This window comes from Vicugna pacos, chromosome X (genome assembly GCF_048564905.1).
Source record: "Vicugna pacos chromosome X, VicPac4, whole genome shotgun sequence".
In the NCBI taxonomy this organism is placed as follows: domain Eukaryota; kingdom Metazoa; phylum Chordata; class Mammalia; order Artiodactyla; family Camelidae; genus Vicugna; species Vicugna pacos.
In genome coordinates, this window is record NC_133023.1 from 99,240,546 (window position 1) to 99,255,533 (window position 14,988).

General features: G+C 38.6%; 1 protein-coding gene across 1 annotated transcript; it reads left to right on the forward strand.

Moving 5' to 3' along the window:
• Positions 1 to 12,764: 12,764 nt before the first annotated feature.
• On the forward strand, positions 12,765 to 14,497 carry LOC102537447 (RNA polymerase II subunit A C-terminal domain phosphatase SSU72). Its single transcript, XM_015249942.3, has 2 exons — positions 12,765 to 13,569; positions 13,744 to 14,497. Exon 1 carries the CDS (start codon positions 12,857 to 12,859, stop codon positions 13,439 to 13,441), a length of 585 nt encoding a protein of 194 aa, XP_015105428.1. The 5' UTR covers positions 12,765 to 12,856; the 3' UTR covers positions 13,442 to 13,569; positions 13,744 to 14,497.
• The last annotated feature ends 491 nt before the right edge of the window (positions 14,498 to 14,988 follow it).

A 14,988-nucleotide genomic window follows, 5' to 3' on the forward strand; every position in this document is an offset into this window, starting at 1 on the left:
GAGTGGACAGTGAGGTCACCCCAAATTAGCAGTATCAGAAATGATGAGAGCCCTAGGTTGGAGGACAAAGGGAAGAGGCAGGTTTATCAAAGCCCAGGAGATGAAGTTACTTCACTAAAACTAGAATTACAGGGAGGACTAAAGCCACAGAGAAGAGACAAGTGCTAAGATTTTATTAAGTGAGAGGAATAAGTACTCTGGTTTCTCCCCTCTTCCCACCCTCCCATCTTATGTCAGTGCCTTGACTTGGCTGAACCCAGGTGGAAATCAGCTATCCATGGAGACTGGGAAACAGACTGCAGAGGCCACCTGCCTCCACCTTGTCATATAGAATGGAGCAGAGGAAAGGTAGGGAATGGGGATGAAGTAAAACAGAGCTAGGATTGGCAGAGTACTTTTGTCATTTGCCATTTATTCTCACATTTCTACCGATGCACAGCATCTTTACACTTCTACTCAATGTGAAGCAAATATCTTTCATACAAACAATACTCACATCCTCTATTCAAGTAAGGAGACAAAAAGGATCGTCAGTGAATCTTCACATGATTCTGTTGGGGAGAAAATTCTGCCAACCCAAAATATCTCTTTGGTATGAGGATTATTCTGAGCTGAAAAAGTCAAGACCCAAAAGACTCAGAAGAAGCTTTGATCTTCCCCCTAAAAGAATGATCTTCCTGCCTAAAAGAATGTAGACAGAGGACCTGTTCCAAGAAGGGAGTTATCACCATAGATGACTATTTTATGAAGTAGATGTGTGGACAGGGAGGAACCTAGTTAAGTCTGTTAAAATTCCTCTCTGTATCTCATTTACCAAATATTTGCTTTACCATCTCCACATCACTTGCTTTCCTCCCATTTGAAATCCCAAAACTCTACCCCCAACATCCTCTGTCTTTAGCTGAAGATGGCATTGAAGTTGAAGTTTTGGCCACTTTGGTGAGTTACTCAGTTTCCCAGGGTCTCTCCCATGTCTGCATGTCATTAAACTTTTGTTTGATTTTCTCCTGTTCGTCTGTCTTATGTCAATTTAGTTCCTAAACCAGCCTGAAGAACCTAAAAGGGTAGAAGAAAATATCTTGCTCCTCAACAATACAAATTTTGCCTCATCAGATTCAGGTGTGATTCCTCAGGATCAGAGACTAACTTGCAAAACTGCACACCTCGAAGTCTTCTCTCTCACAAGTTAGCAGGAGTATCCAAATTTCTTTAACTGATCACAGGCTATAGTCGAAATTTATTACTTCATTGAACAGAACTAAATCTGCCCCGGCACAAAACTAGCAAACTGCATATCACCCTAGAACCCTCTTTCATTTTTCTCAATAAGTCTATCATGATTAGTACTGATTTCACTGTTTTAGCATCTCTCAAATATTCCACTAACACACTGATAATTCAGGCTTTCATTATCTCCCATTTGGGTACCGGAAATATTCTGCTAATTGGTCTCCCTGCCTCCACATACTGTGGATTTTTACATCTTAAAGTCTTTAATAATTCTATTTCCTTTACCTGTAAAGCTTGTCTTCCCTCTTTACCTGTTGGAATTCAATTCATTCTTCAAAGTTTAATTCAAGAATCACCTCTTTTGTGAGACCTTCTTTGGTTCTCTGCATTCATATTGGTCATAAGATTTAATCACTATTTCCTTTTTTACTCCTGATGCACTTTTCAGATTGTATCCTGTAACTTTTTTTTTTTTCTTGTTCTCTACAACTGGAACAACTTTGCTCTAGTCCCTAGCAGAACATTAGGGACAAAGCTGGTGATCAGAACATACATGCTGAATAGAAGTCTATCTGAATGAATATATGAATCAATTAAACACTTGACGGATGAGGGCAAAATCCTTTAACATTTGCTTTAGATTTCATTGTGGGTATTAACAATTCTATTTTTAAGTTATTCTTATATTAATATATATATTATATTAAATTATATATATATATATACATATTATATTAAATTCTTGTCTTAAATTCTATGTTTAATTATGTCTGAAGAGTACATTGTGAAGAGAGTGCGCCTCCTTCACCGTGAACTCTGGGAGCTCAATTCTCTTGATTTGTTCTAGGAACAACATGTTAGAAGAAACTGGTAGAAGTTGATGGGTAAGTGAATCATGTTAGGGAGACAATGTGAATTACTGGAAAGATCACTTGGCCTACCATTTGATAAATTTGGGTTGATTTTCTGGCTCTGCTCAAGCCTCAGAGATCTGATGTAAAAATCAAAAGGAAATATAAGGCAAATATGTGAAAATCTTACATAAATGGCTAAATACTACTATGCAAAAATAAGTGAAGGGGTATAATGAAATTGTTAAAAGTGCAGTATTTGAGGTCAGAGTGTCCTGGGTTTCTGTTTTGTATCTGTTCCTTAAATCTCATGTGAATTTTGTCAAGTCATATAACCTCTTTGGGCCTCAATGTCCTCATATGTAATAAGATCATGGTTGTGGAACATACTTTCCAAGATGGTAGCTGTGACTGAAGGATAAAATGAATTCAAATAACATAACAAAATGCAAGGGGACTACATTAACTCCCTATATAATTGTTAGAATCAATTATTATTTTCACTCACAAACAGAGCATTAAATCATGCCAGTTCAGAGATATACCAATGTAGAAACTCATCAAGAGGGAATCATTTTTTTTAATTGTCTGGAAAATTGTTTAAGTTCTATACTTCCACTTACCCTGATATCACTTTGCTATATCATGCTCTGAAATACCATTCCAAATGCACAACATGTTTCTAGTCTAAATCATTGCAACATAGTCAACACTACTAAGCTATGTGCTATGAAAACATTGTAGAATGCCAGCATGGATAAACACTGGCTTGAGGCTGGCATGATGGGGCGTAGGTAAAGCTTTTTCTAAAGTAGTAATGAAGAGGTGATATTTTCCCATCAAATAAGTATTTGTAATACTCAATTATTACACAGAATATGATTCTTAATGCCACACCCAAAGTTGGTTCTCCAATCTTTCCAATTTTATATATTATGACTTGAGCTGATGTTACTGAAATTCAATACCTGACAAAAGAAGACATGAAGTCAACAAGGCCTTTCTCATTCTTTGTGTGCTTTTTAGAAATTAAGCTGAACTGATCAGCATCTGAATTTCTAGTTGCTCTCTATGGTAACTATTTTATGGTTGACTTGCAGAACTGCCTAGTAGACACATACACTATGGAATTTTATGGTTTGATATAAGATGGGAATGAATTCATTTTTAAGTGTCTTCAAGTCCCAGAACTAACATATCTGTAATAGGAATAGGAAAACTTGGTAACAATGTAAAAAATATTCTTTATATTATCTGAGGATGATTTTAGAGGTTATTTTGCTTAATATAAAAGATTTAGTGGAAGAGATCTCATTTTTTATCACTATTAACCAGCAAAAGAATAAAAAAATCTAAGCATCAGACAGGGTGAGGAGCAAGCTTAAGAGGACAGCATCAAGATTACTGAAGTATGAAGAAGCCTATGTGTATTTTACTTTTTCAAAAGAAGTAGTAAATACTATGGGCTGGAGAATAAAATTCTGTTTTTCCCTTGCAACTGAAATTCAGAGTCTTTTATTTTTGTCAGGTTTCTTGCAGAAATGGAGTAGACAAATAACATATTTCTAAGAGAAAAGGTCTTCAAAACTCTTTGGCTAAAATAAACTACTGTTTCTGGCTGTGATGGTATAACTTGTACCAGACTAACTCTCCCAAAATAGACAACCAAAAAACTGGACAAGTTGTATGAAGAAATACTTTTCAAGCACTGGCAGCTAGAGAACTGTAACTGTTAGAGAAGAGAAAAACATAACTGAGCTCCACAAGATCTTAGATTCTTGAATGGGGTAATTTTTAAAATTCAATGTGAAGGACTGGGGTATAAGAAAGCATGAGAATCCTGCTCTGCTGAGGATGCAAACATCAGACTTCTGGGCAGCTGAAGATGCTGGCTTCTGTAGGTCAGGTAATAAGAGAAGAGGGAGACGTGCAAGGGGAGGCTCTGAAAATATGTGTGAGGGTGCTCTATGAGTATTTGGCAGTGTGAAATGGAGGATTTGAAAGGGGCAAGTGTAAAATAACTGTTATGAAACACAAAGTGAGAAGAATGGAGTAAAAAATGTGAAAGAGAATATGTAAAATGTAAAGTGTGCTGTTACAGTATTGATTAGATTTTGTTCACGTATCAGTAGCCCTAATACAACCACTAAAAAAGGATTAAAGGAAGCATACCTAAGAAGCCAATATAAGGAAATAAAATGGAATGTAAAGATATTTAATTCAACTGAAAGATGAGAAGAAAGGAGCCATGGAGGAACAAAAAGAGGCAAGCGAAAACTCATTTATAATCAAAGTTAAACCGAACCATTACAATAATTGTGTTAAAGGTAAATAGACTAAATACTTTAATTAGAAGATAGAGACTGTCATATTGGGTAAAAGAATAAAAACCTGAGTAGGAATTGTTTACAGGAAACACCAGAGACTTTAAAAATATAAATAGGTTGAAAGTAAAAGGAAAGGAAAATACATAATATGCATACAGTGAGAGTAATAAAGCTGGAGACAATTTATTAATATCAGACAAATTGAACTGAAATACAATGAGGATTAGAAAGGATGAAGAGAAACATTTCATATCATAAAATGGGCAGGTCAGCATAAAGGCAAAAAATCCTAAGTATGTATGTACCTAATAACAGAACATCAAACCTCATAAATAAAAAATTGGTAGAACTACACACCTCAACGGATAGTCACAATTATTCCTGGGGAGTTTTACATCTCTCAGTAATTGATAGAACTAGACAAAATCAGTTAACAATATGGAAGATACAAAGAACACTGGTGATCATAAGTAACGTCTACCAAATACGTCAGTATAATAATTCATGAAAGCAGATAATGTACTTCTTCCATTGTTTTTGGAACATTGTCAACAATAAGCTATAGACAGGCAGAATGACTCAGAATTGCCAACCTACCCTCACCTCCCTACCCATCCTCAATTATCAGCAAGCATCTAAGCCACCTCATGCATAAGATCTTCTTTGAATTTGGGTAAATTTGCTCCCTGGTTGGATTTTTATTCTATTGTAACTCATTCTACATCTTCTAACCAGTAGCTTAATGTACTGGACAAAGCTGCCTTCCTGCCATCAGGAAATTTCTAAACGTCAGGGGTGGAAAGTGGAGTCATCCTAGGAGATGCAAACCTAGCAACCATTTGGAGAGTCTTTAGTGAGAACACTTGTGATTATCCACTAACTAAAAAGTCATGGAAGTATCTGCCCCACAAATAATACTGATTGGCTTGTTATCAACCAAGAACCCTGAATACCTCTCCCCAGGTCACTTTATAAAGATTTGTGTCTTTTATAGAACAGGTAGCTAGTATAAGTGATTGCTGTATATGACAGTATAATGTCAACTGGAACTATATGCCTGATTCTAAGGCCCACATTCAGGAAGTGAGTCCAAATTGCCTCGCCTTTGATGCCTACAGTTCACATCATCTCTGTCCATTTGGCTGATGTGATAAACACTGTGACTGCCTCTGATGAGAATGAAATAATTATATGTCACAAAATACAGTCATCTGCATTAGTATCTGTCTTGGATTATTGTGGCGGAAGCAGTATCCTTAATGCTTTATTTGAAATTTACCTGCATCTGAATAATTTTAGGATTGCTTTCTATGAATTCATCATAATTTCAAATATTTCCATAAATTTGCATTGCTGATATTACTTCCGTTTGTGTTAATGGTGCTATTCTAGATGTCTGATGTAGGTACACTGGTATCTGTGTATACTAATATGAGATGCAATAGCTCATCCAAGGCAGAGCCAGCTTTCTGGATGAATAGATAATGATGAAAAATACTTATGTCAAGCTTCTTAGCTTTGAAGCATAAAACGTCATTACAAAACCATCAAGAAACAAATTTCGCTTAAATGTCAACTGTAGATGAAATTTTGCAGTCGTTTTTGAGGAATGTCTAATACCTAAAAGCACTTCACTGAAAGAAGGTGGCCGCTCAAGTTTTTAATCCTTGTTATTTCTAAGTTGCCAAAAAACTCAAAAACATATTACCTCCAGAACCGGCAAGGATTGTAATGTCACTTGGATTTAATTTGCTCCACGAAGCTTCTTGCTTTAGGGTAGAGGGTGGGAGGTGTTAACAGAAGGTTTGACTTGTGAGCTGTGAGTTACAAGGGAGTGTGATAAGATAGAGGAGAGACAGACATATTCCATCCTTTTGACCTCGCTGAGCAAACGGAAGATTATCCAAAAGACTTAGGAAAAAAATGCTTTCCTGTCAAACTAAATGGAATTCAGACTTTATTTTCAGAGATACAATATGCTATATTAATGTGCATGGCTATCTGTTTCAATTCACTCTGAAGGATTTATTGAGTTAGCTGAAAATGTATGTATGTATACACATTGACACACGCATACACACCTTGAGGTTGGTTATATGGGGCTATGTAAACACATATATACAAGTGTTATTGATCCATATCAATATGAAACAGCATTTTCACAGGGAAACTGGAAAGGTGCACCCCTGGGATTATCAGCAGAAGAGTTTTTGATAGGCACAAGGTAATTTAACTGGATACTGCTTTTAACACTGTTTCTGAAAAGTAACCTTGGAACTGCATGATCTTGCTGGGACAGTAGTTCAGGGAGACGTCTAATCTAAAATATAGGTGGTGTAGTTGAAGATACAGGAAGAGAGTTTTAATTATCTGATGTCTTGTATGAATTCACTGTTTCCTTTTAAGTAAAAATCTATGCATGTTCCAGTGCAGTTTATATTAAGTATAAAGTGGTGACACTTAATTTCTGTTTATTATGTGTTGTAGCCGAATGTAGAGAAAATTCCTCCCTCTCTACTCCTATTTATCAGAGTATTGACAAATCATTTTATTACTTCCTAACACCATTCCCTTTTTTTTTCAGTTGAGGAAACTAAGGCTCAGAGAAGTTAAGTAACTTGCCCACATTCACACAGCTGGTTAAAGGTAGCAACAGGACTCAAATACAAATCTGTCTGATCCCAAAACAGTGGTTCTTTTTCTACTATTTGTTTGTGTAATGGCAGTCAGTGCAAAGAACGATAGAATTTCCATTTTAAAAAGTCCCCCAAAGTTCTCTAGCTCTAGTACAATGCCAGCCGCCTCTCTCTGTTACCTGATGTTTTTATTTCTGTTGCAGAACCTCCATTGGTTGACCTAGGATTTATATTTTTGGATGATAGAGTGGAAGCTGTAGAATTCAGTCTTTCATGTCTGAGCCGAGTGCATCTTTAGGGAGGCCCAGTCCTGCCGCCATCACCCAGCAGCTGGGGCTCTCTCCTGACACGTGGGCTCTGCAGAGAATCCTAGGCTCCAGCTCCCCGTCTCTTCCCATCCCCAGGGCTCAATGAGGGATCAAATCTAAAGCAAAATGAAGATGTGCTTTGTAAATAAGAGCCTTTAAGGGGGAGAGGATTGGGAAGCTGGCTTTGAAGTGAGGTGGATGGTGACTGAGTGTTTGTTTCAAGTTGTACTTGAGGGAACTATGATTAAAGTTTTTAGTTATTTGGATCAGGAGAGCGTTGGACCCTGTCCTGCTCATACCCATACCTTGGCCTTGATAATGCCTCACATTCTCTAGTCAGATCTCATTGCCAGGTTTTTCTATAAGTGAAACTTGCAAAAAGGCAGGATTCTGGTGACTTCTATAACATTCTGTAGTAGTCGTTCTCTGTCTCTCTCTCCCTCTGTCTCAGTCTCTCTCTCTCAAATAGGTTACTGCTACAGTCATAGAATTGCTTGATATGCTATGTAGTAGAAAGATACTATATTTCAGTGAATACATTAGGTTTTATTTTGGCCTGTGTGGTGGGGTGGGGATTTGCTATACTACATCATTGGGTTCTGTTGAGCTCTCTGTTTACATAATTCCTGAGAGTTTTTTCAGTAGACGTTGCTGTTATTTAATTTCTCCTTCATCCTTCAGCTATGAAGTCGAGGTTTTTGTTTCCAAGTTCCAGGCCCCGTCATATCTAATATACCAGGCTCTGTGACATTAGACTCATAGATTTCATTGTATTAGATTCAGTCCATTGTTCCATTCTGTAATTTTTGAAGTATTCTAATAGCCAATATTTTTCTATTTTTAAATCATCCACAGATATGTTAAATGGGTCTTTTAGGTTTTCATCCAACTAATTAAGAAAAAAAACATTGAATGAGAAAAGTCTTCCAACAGCGCTTTGCGTCATGGCGCTGTAGACTTTTCTCTAGATTGATACCTGTGGTCAGATTGCACATCTTAAGTACACTTGTTCACACAGGTATTGATCTACTTAATTGTCACAGCTCTCAGTTCATGTTTTCATCTTGCCCTCCAAGGTCTCATGACAAGCCTTGTCAGATGCCTGCTGAATCAGGGATCATATTGACCTCTATAGATTCTGTCTTTGCATCATTAGGTCAAAGAAGTTCTGTGTCCATGAATCTTAAAACCTGGGCCTGTTCTTAGGATTTAAGGAGGCCATGGTTATGAATTAGTTCTAGGCATTCCAAGGGAGTTTGATTTATTCTGGAGAGACTTAATGATCTGGAGTGGGTTATACAAGAAGATTTAGATGACCTCTGATAGATAATGTTGGTGCTTCTTATTCTTAGCTTTATCATTTTTCCTGAAATCTCTTACTTATTTATGTCATGTTATAACCTTTACATCGCATTCCATTTCCTGCTGTTATGGATAAATTATATGGTGGAGATGACACCTGAAACAACATAATGCAGTATAGTTTGCTAGCTTTGTGAAACCAAGATCTGAATGATTCTTCCTGTATTAAAGGAATGGATTATTATTCAAGAGTTGTAGTCATTTATTTGTTCTGAAGGTTCTCCAGTTTGCTCTAGGAAGAAGCTAAGTAGTCTGATATTCCCTTTTATGAGTTCTGATCTTAGTCTGAGAGCAGTGGTAACCTGAGATGACTAATGATCAGGATTTAGGTGGAAAATACGAGTTCACATTTTAAACATTTTTCTCTTCTTGATAGCCTGGTTGCATAAATATATCAGAAATAGTTTACACTCATCATGAAACAACTGCAATCCCCTGTTCTGAGAGTACATGACAATAGGTATATAAATGTAATTTTTAAAAAATCTCTTTAACCAGCTGACCGAGTATGTCAGTCGTTCTCTTTTCTAGAAACTTCTGGTCTTTGGAACTTCTGCTGTTTCAAAAGAAGTGAGAGTCCTTTGAGAGACTGGAACTGAACCCATGGTCTTTGTATAAATTTAGTTTATGTTGTTAAAGAAAATGATGTAGGTTTCTGGTGCCAATATTTGAAATCATGCTACAGTATGGGAGTGAATCCTTGACTATATGGAAAAAAATTTAAATACCTATGTAGTCACATTTCAAATACACTAAAATTTGTGGAGTAAAACATCATATTTTACGGTTTACCATTTCTGTTTTTATTTATTTAATACATATTAATTATTTATGTATTAAAAAAAGAATACATAAATATTTATTTATATACTTCACACTATTGCCTGGAATTCACTGTAGTGGTTATCAATTTCAGTACATTCCCTAGATGCCATGAGTATCAATTACAGCTTTGTAAGTTGCTTGCTAGCACATTCATTATATTACATTGGGAAATCCTGACTCAACCCTGACTTCTTACTCACTGCAGCTTGCACGCAGATTGTTGAAAAATTCTTTCCATCTACAGAACCAAACATCATGCTTGCATTTCCTCTTTAAATATTAATTTCTTTCATTTAAATATTAGTGAGTCTGACATCTCTAGTCAAGAAAGCCTCTGTCTCTTCTCTCTTTGTGTGTCTCTATTTATTGCTCTTTTTGGATCCTGCATTCTTGTGCTCATTTTTCTTCATTGCAATAGTAAATCCTTCTGTAGTTTTCAAAGTTCTGCAGGTGATTCTTATGCTCAGACAACCTTTGTAACCCTTCGACTAACCTGTTAACCAGGATTATGGCTAACTAAGCTTATGGAAGAGATATTTCATTAAGTGTAGTAAGACATGTCTGGACTTCCAATCACATATTTAATGATTTACATCTCTGAGTCAACCTTGTTGAAGTCCATCAGCTGTAAGAGTGGTACCCTCTCATATGTTTCTATACATTCAGTTTATGGTCAATCAGATAATTATTGAGCACTGTGATGGCATACTCCATGTCTCTTCTGAGTGTGATTAGCTATGCTGTTTGTAACTTTTTTTTTTCTTCTTTTTTTTAATGGAGGTACTGGGGATTGAAGCCAGGACCTTATGCATGCTGAGCACGTGCTCTACCACTAAGCTATAAACAACTTTTGTTTATTCTTCTATGGAAATATGACTCTGAACCCCGGTGTTCCTGTCCCTTTTCTCCAGTTCTTCCTGATTTCAGTGTGTTAATCTGAACCTGGTTCTCAATTTCTCCCTTGGCTTGACAGCTTGATTGGTTTTCTTTCCCATACCATATAAATTGCTTTCCATTAAGTCTACCATTGCAGTGTAAATTTAGGATTTGAGCTTGAGAGAGCAGTTCGGATCAGGAAGATAGTTTGGGGAACCAACTGCATTATTTTAAAAAGTGTATGTAAGAATTTATAATGCACTAACATGTATGTTATCTCATTTGATGTTCTGTAAAAGTCTTATTTTGTAGATAAAGAAACAGATTCATAGAGGTTAAGTGACCTTCCAAACATCACAGAGCCAATAAATGACAGTGCCTGGCCTTGAGCCAATCTGAGTTGCTTTCCTAACACTACAGTGTAAGTCTACAGTGGGACTCAGAATCGTTACCACCTTACCAATCTGTCTCACAGCCCAGGTAGAAAGACTTCTAGACGGGTAGTAAAGGTCTGAAACCTTATTCTTCTACCTTAAAGATCTGCCAGACTACAGCACACATTTTTGAAATCCTGGCTCTTCTAGAGTAGACAGTTTTCTAGAGCTGTGCCCCTCAACTTTCATAAACATGTACATCTCCTGGGGATCTGGCTAAAACTGAAATTCTGATTTAGGGTGTCTGAAGCAGGGCCTGAGATGCTACTTTTCTGACAAGTTCCCAAGCGCTATTCCTGCTGCTGGTATGCAGACCTCACTATGAGCAGTGAGGCTAAAGTGTTCTGAGTAATAGTGTCATGATAAAACAGGAATTATAGTAAGTATTCTGCCTGCGTTCCTTTATTGGTAAGTTCTGTTTTGGTGCCTAAGGAAAAGCTGTTGGTGGCATCATCGAGGTCTCTGTTTCTCTGTGCTTTCAGAGTGCTGCTGGCTTGCCAGGAGCAGCTTAGCCAATAGCCTGAGTGCATGTCCTTGGCTTCTCCCCGTGAAGAGGTGAGGTCAATCTTCTGCTCTTACTTCCTCTTGCTTTTCTGATTTTGTTTTGTACAACCAATGCATAATTAAATCCCCTTAATTTTGTTTTACTTTTGTCCCCCTAAAGCTAGTTGATTTTAAATAAATACACCACTGCGATTTTACGCTCTGCTGCAGCAGCAAACAAGGTTTCCATTAAGCCAGGGAATGAAGCCTCGACCAGGAATTGCTTAGGTAATTACTCAAGGTCAGTGCAAGGTGTCTTGATACTTTGTCACCTGAATAGGTAATGAGAGCTCTTGAAATTTCCCAACACTAAAAACAAAATTGGTCCCAGGGTCAGAGAGAGGACCAAGCAGAGATACGGGGTGAAATCGCTCCAGAGGCTGCAGGAGCAGAGATCTAGGAAGTCAAGGACTCTAGAGGGGTTACTATCCAATATAGTGCATTGAAATCAACTTCAAAGCTTTCTTTAAATGCAGAATCTTGGATGTCATTCCCAAACATCAGAACACATAAACATAGACTCAGGAATACGCATTTTTAACCAACACAAAATGATATTCCGATGCATGCTACAGAGCCCACATTATGAGAAATACTGGGTTTTATGCAATATCCAAAGGCAAATTTTTGTGAGCACTTGCAGGGAATGTTTGGTCATTACAGAATAGACATGCATGAGAATTATCTTAATTATAAAACAATCCCCTTCATAAGCAAAAATATTTCATTCAGAGCATTAATAGAAATACTAATTCAATCACTAGTGCATAAATTTTCAAGGAAAAGTGACTATAGTAGTATCACAAAAACTACTGGATCTATTTGCTTGGATCCTGTCCTCAACCACTCTAAGAAATACCGAAACTTTCTAAAGGGTGGGCTTATTAGAAGTCTGAGGTACAGGCTAGGCTTAGTACTTTCCAGTGACACCCAAATGTCCTCCAGATGTGTAAGAAGGGAAGGATAAAGCTAGAGAATAAAACCTATGACAGCAAAATAAAACTTGAGTAACGTCTCCCAAATTTTATGGAAAAAGTACAAAGAACTGGAAACAAAAAGAGATGTATCATCGCTCTGGAAGACAACGAAATGAGATTCACTGCAAGGGTGTCAAGTAGGTATACCTGAAGCGGAGAAGGAAAAAAGAACATAAAAGAAAACTGGGGGTCGGCGCCTGTGTAGAGCGAGAGCCTCCGCCACCCACGCTCGAAGCAGCGGTGCCCGCAGGGCGGGGCCTCCCTCCGTCCGCGGCCCCGTGGTCTGGGCGGGGCCGGGGGGAGGGGAGGAGGCCGTGCGCGTACCCGCGCCGTGCGTCCCGACGCACTACGTCACAGGGGGGCCGCTTTGTGGCACGACTGCCAGCCGCCGCCATCGCCATCTTGCTCGTGTGGAAGAGGCGCGGCTGAGCGGGAGTTCTGAGGCGGGATTCCTGAGGTGGGAGTCGCAGACCATCCGGCCGCCACCATGCCGTCGCCACCGCTCAGAGTGGCCGTGGTGTGCTCAAGCAACCAGAACCGGAGCATGGAGGCGCACTACATCCTCAACAAACGAGGATTCAGCGTCCGGTCCTTTGGAACGGGAACTCACGTGAAGCTTCCAGGACCAGCACCCAACAAGCCGAACGTTTATGACTTCAAAACCACTTACGACCAGATGTACAACGACCTCGTTAAGAAAGACAAAGATCTCTACACGCAGAACGGCGTTCTGCACATGCTGGACAGAAACAGAAGAATCAAGCCCCGGCCGGAAAGGTTCCAGAATTGCAAAGATATGTTTGACCTGATCTTCACCTGTGAAGAGAGACTGTATGACCAGGTGGTGGAAGAGCTGAATTCCAGGGAGCAAGAGACCTGCCAGCCTGTGCACGTGATCAACGTGGACATCGAGGACAACCAAGAAGAGGCCACCCTGGGGGCGTTCGTCATCTGTGATCTCTGTCAGTACATCCAGCACACAGAAGACATGGAGAACGAGATCGAGGAGCTGCTGCAGGAGTTCGAGGAGAAGACCCGCCGAACCTTCCTGCACACTGTCTGCTTCTACTGACCACCACCCACCACGAGCCGTCTGTTTGAGTTTCCTTTAGTTAATACTTCTTCCTTCCTGACTCTTGTTTTTACCTTTCCCAGTAGCAGTATCCAAATCAACTGTATGTGTGAAATGAGAAGATAGACGTAAGTGCAGATGAAAAGCAATCAAATTTTCCTGTCCCACCTATACTCAGGAGTGGGATATTCATTAAATAGTGTTTTTTTCTTTACCCAAAAAAGAAAAAAAAAACAGTTTATGGCACATTTCTCCCAATGTATCTGCCTTTCACTGAGCATCTTTCCCATCTTCCCTAACAGGCATGTGAGGGACAGCCGGCCCCAGCTCTGCCACAAGCCCCCACAGCCAGAAGCTACCAGCCTCAGCCCCACCGCCACCTGCCGGGCCGCATTTGATCCGCACTTGCCGAGGACTCCCGACAGCTCCCCTGCAGAGGACCGCGCAGCTGTGATGAATTGTATAGTCCTAGCACACATAACAAATTCTTTAAAATTATCCATACATTGATTGATTGATTTTTTTTAAACCAATTCCATTCTTAGGAAACAAAGATTTGCAGAAGGATGTATGCAGAGGAAGATTTCCCAAATTACACACAGTGAAACACTTTTTTTTTTTTTACATTTTGTCTTTCATGCTACTCACCTGCTGTTTCCTGTCATCTCTCCAAACACTCTGTATACTGCCACTAGTACCACTGACCTTTCCTTACCAAATTGCTCTTGTTACCAAATTACTGTTACAGGCATCTTGATATTTGAAGAGGCCTTGTTTGTTTTCTCAGTAGTCGCTGGGAAGCTGACCCCTAGTTAAGGGAGGTATTACTTTAGATAGTTCAAATGTCTTGCACTGTAGAAGTACTCGGTGAACCTGACAGCTGTGGCATTTACAACTATCACGGCTGACTGCTGTAGTGTGGTATATAATAGGGATGCATTTTTCCATGAGAGAATAAGAAAGATACTAATGAGCTATTAAGAGCTAGGAACATCAGTTTTGGAGAAAGACTGCCTATGCTAACGTTTAGTTGAATAAAACTCAAGTGCTGAAGCATTTTGTGGTCTGCGATGTCATTTATTTGAAAACTTAAACTTATTTCTTTTGGAAGAAAGCCAACCAACCAATATATAATTCATGTTATACCAATGTATCAGCAATTCTGTAAAACTGAAGCAACAATGTTAATTTTCTCTCAAAGTAAATGCCGTATCAGTGAATTAAATGAGTAATTAGGTACTGTCAGGTTAAATTCATTTCCATTTTTGAAATGCACTTCCTGTTATAACATATTTTTTCTATTAGAAGCACATGTCCTTAAACATTTTTAATTGCACAGTTCAGGAATTAGACCATATCTCTAAAATATCTTCATTCAGTACTGTTCATATCAGGACATTTCAATCCAAATGTGGTATCTGATATATTCTGAAAACTGCGTGTATTATTTTTCTTCTTTTTCTTCTAGTTCTGTTATTAAGGATTCTTCCTGGGTGTCTCATCTAACAACTTTTGCTTATATCTCATTAGAAGGATCTTGGTCACAT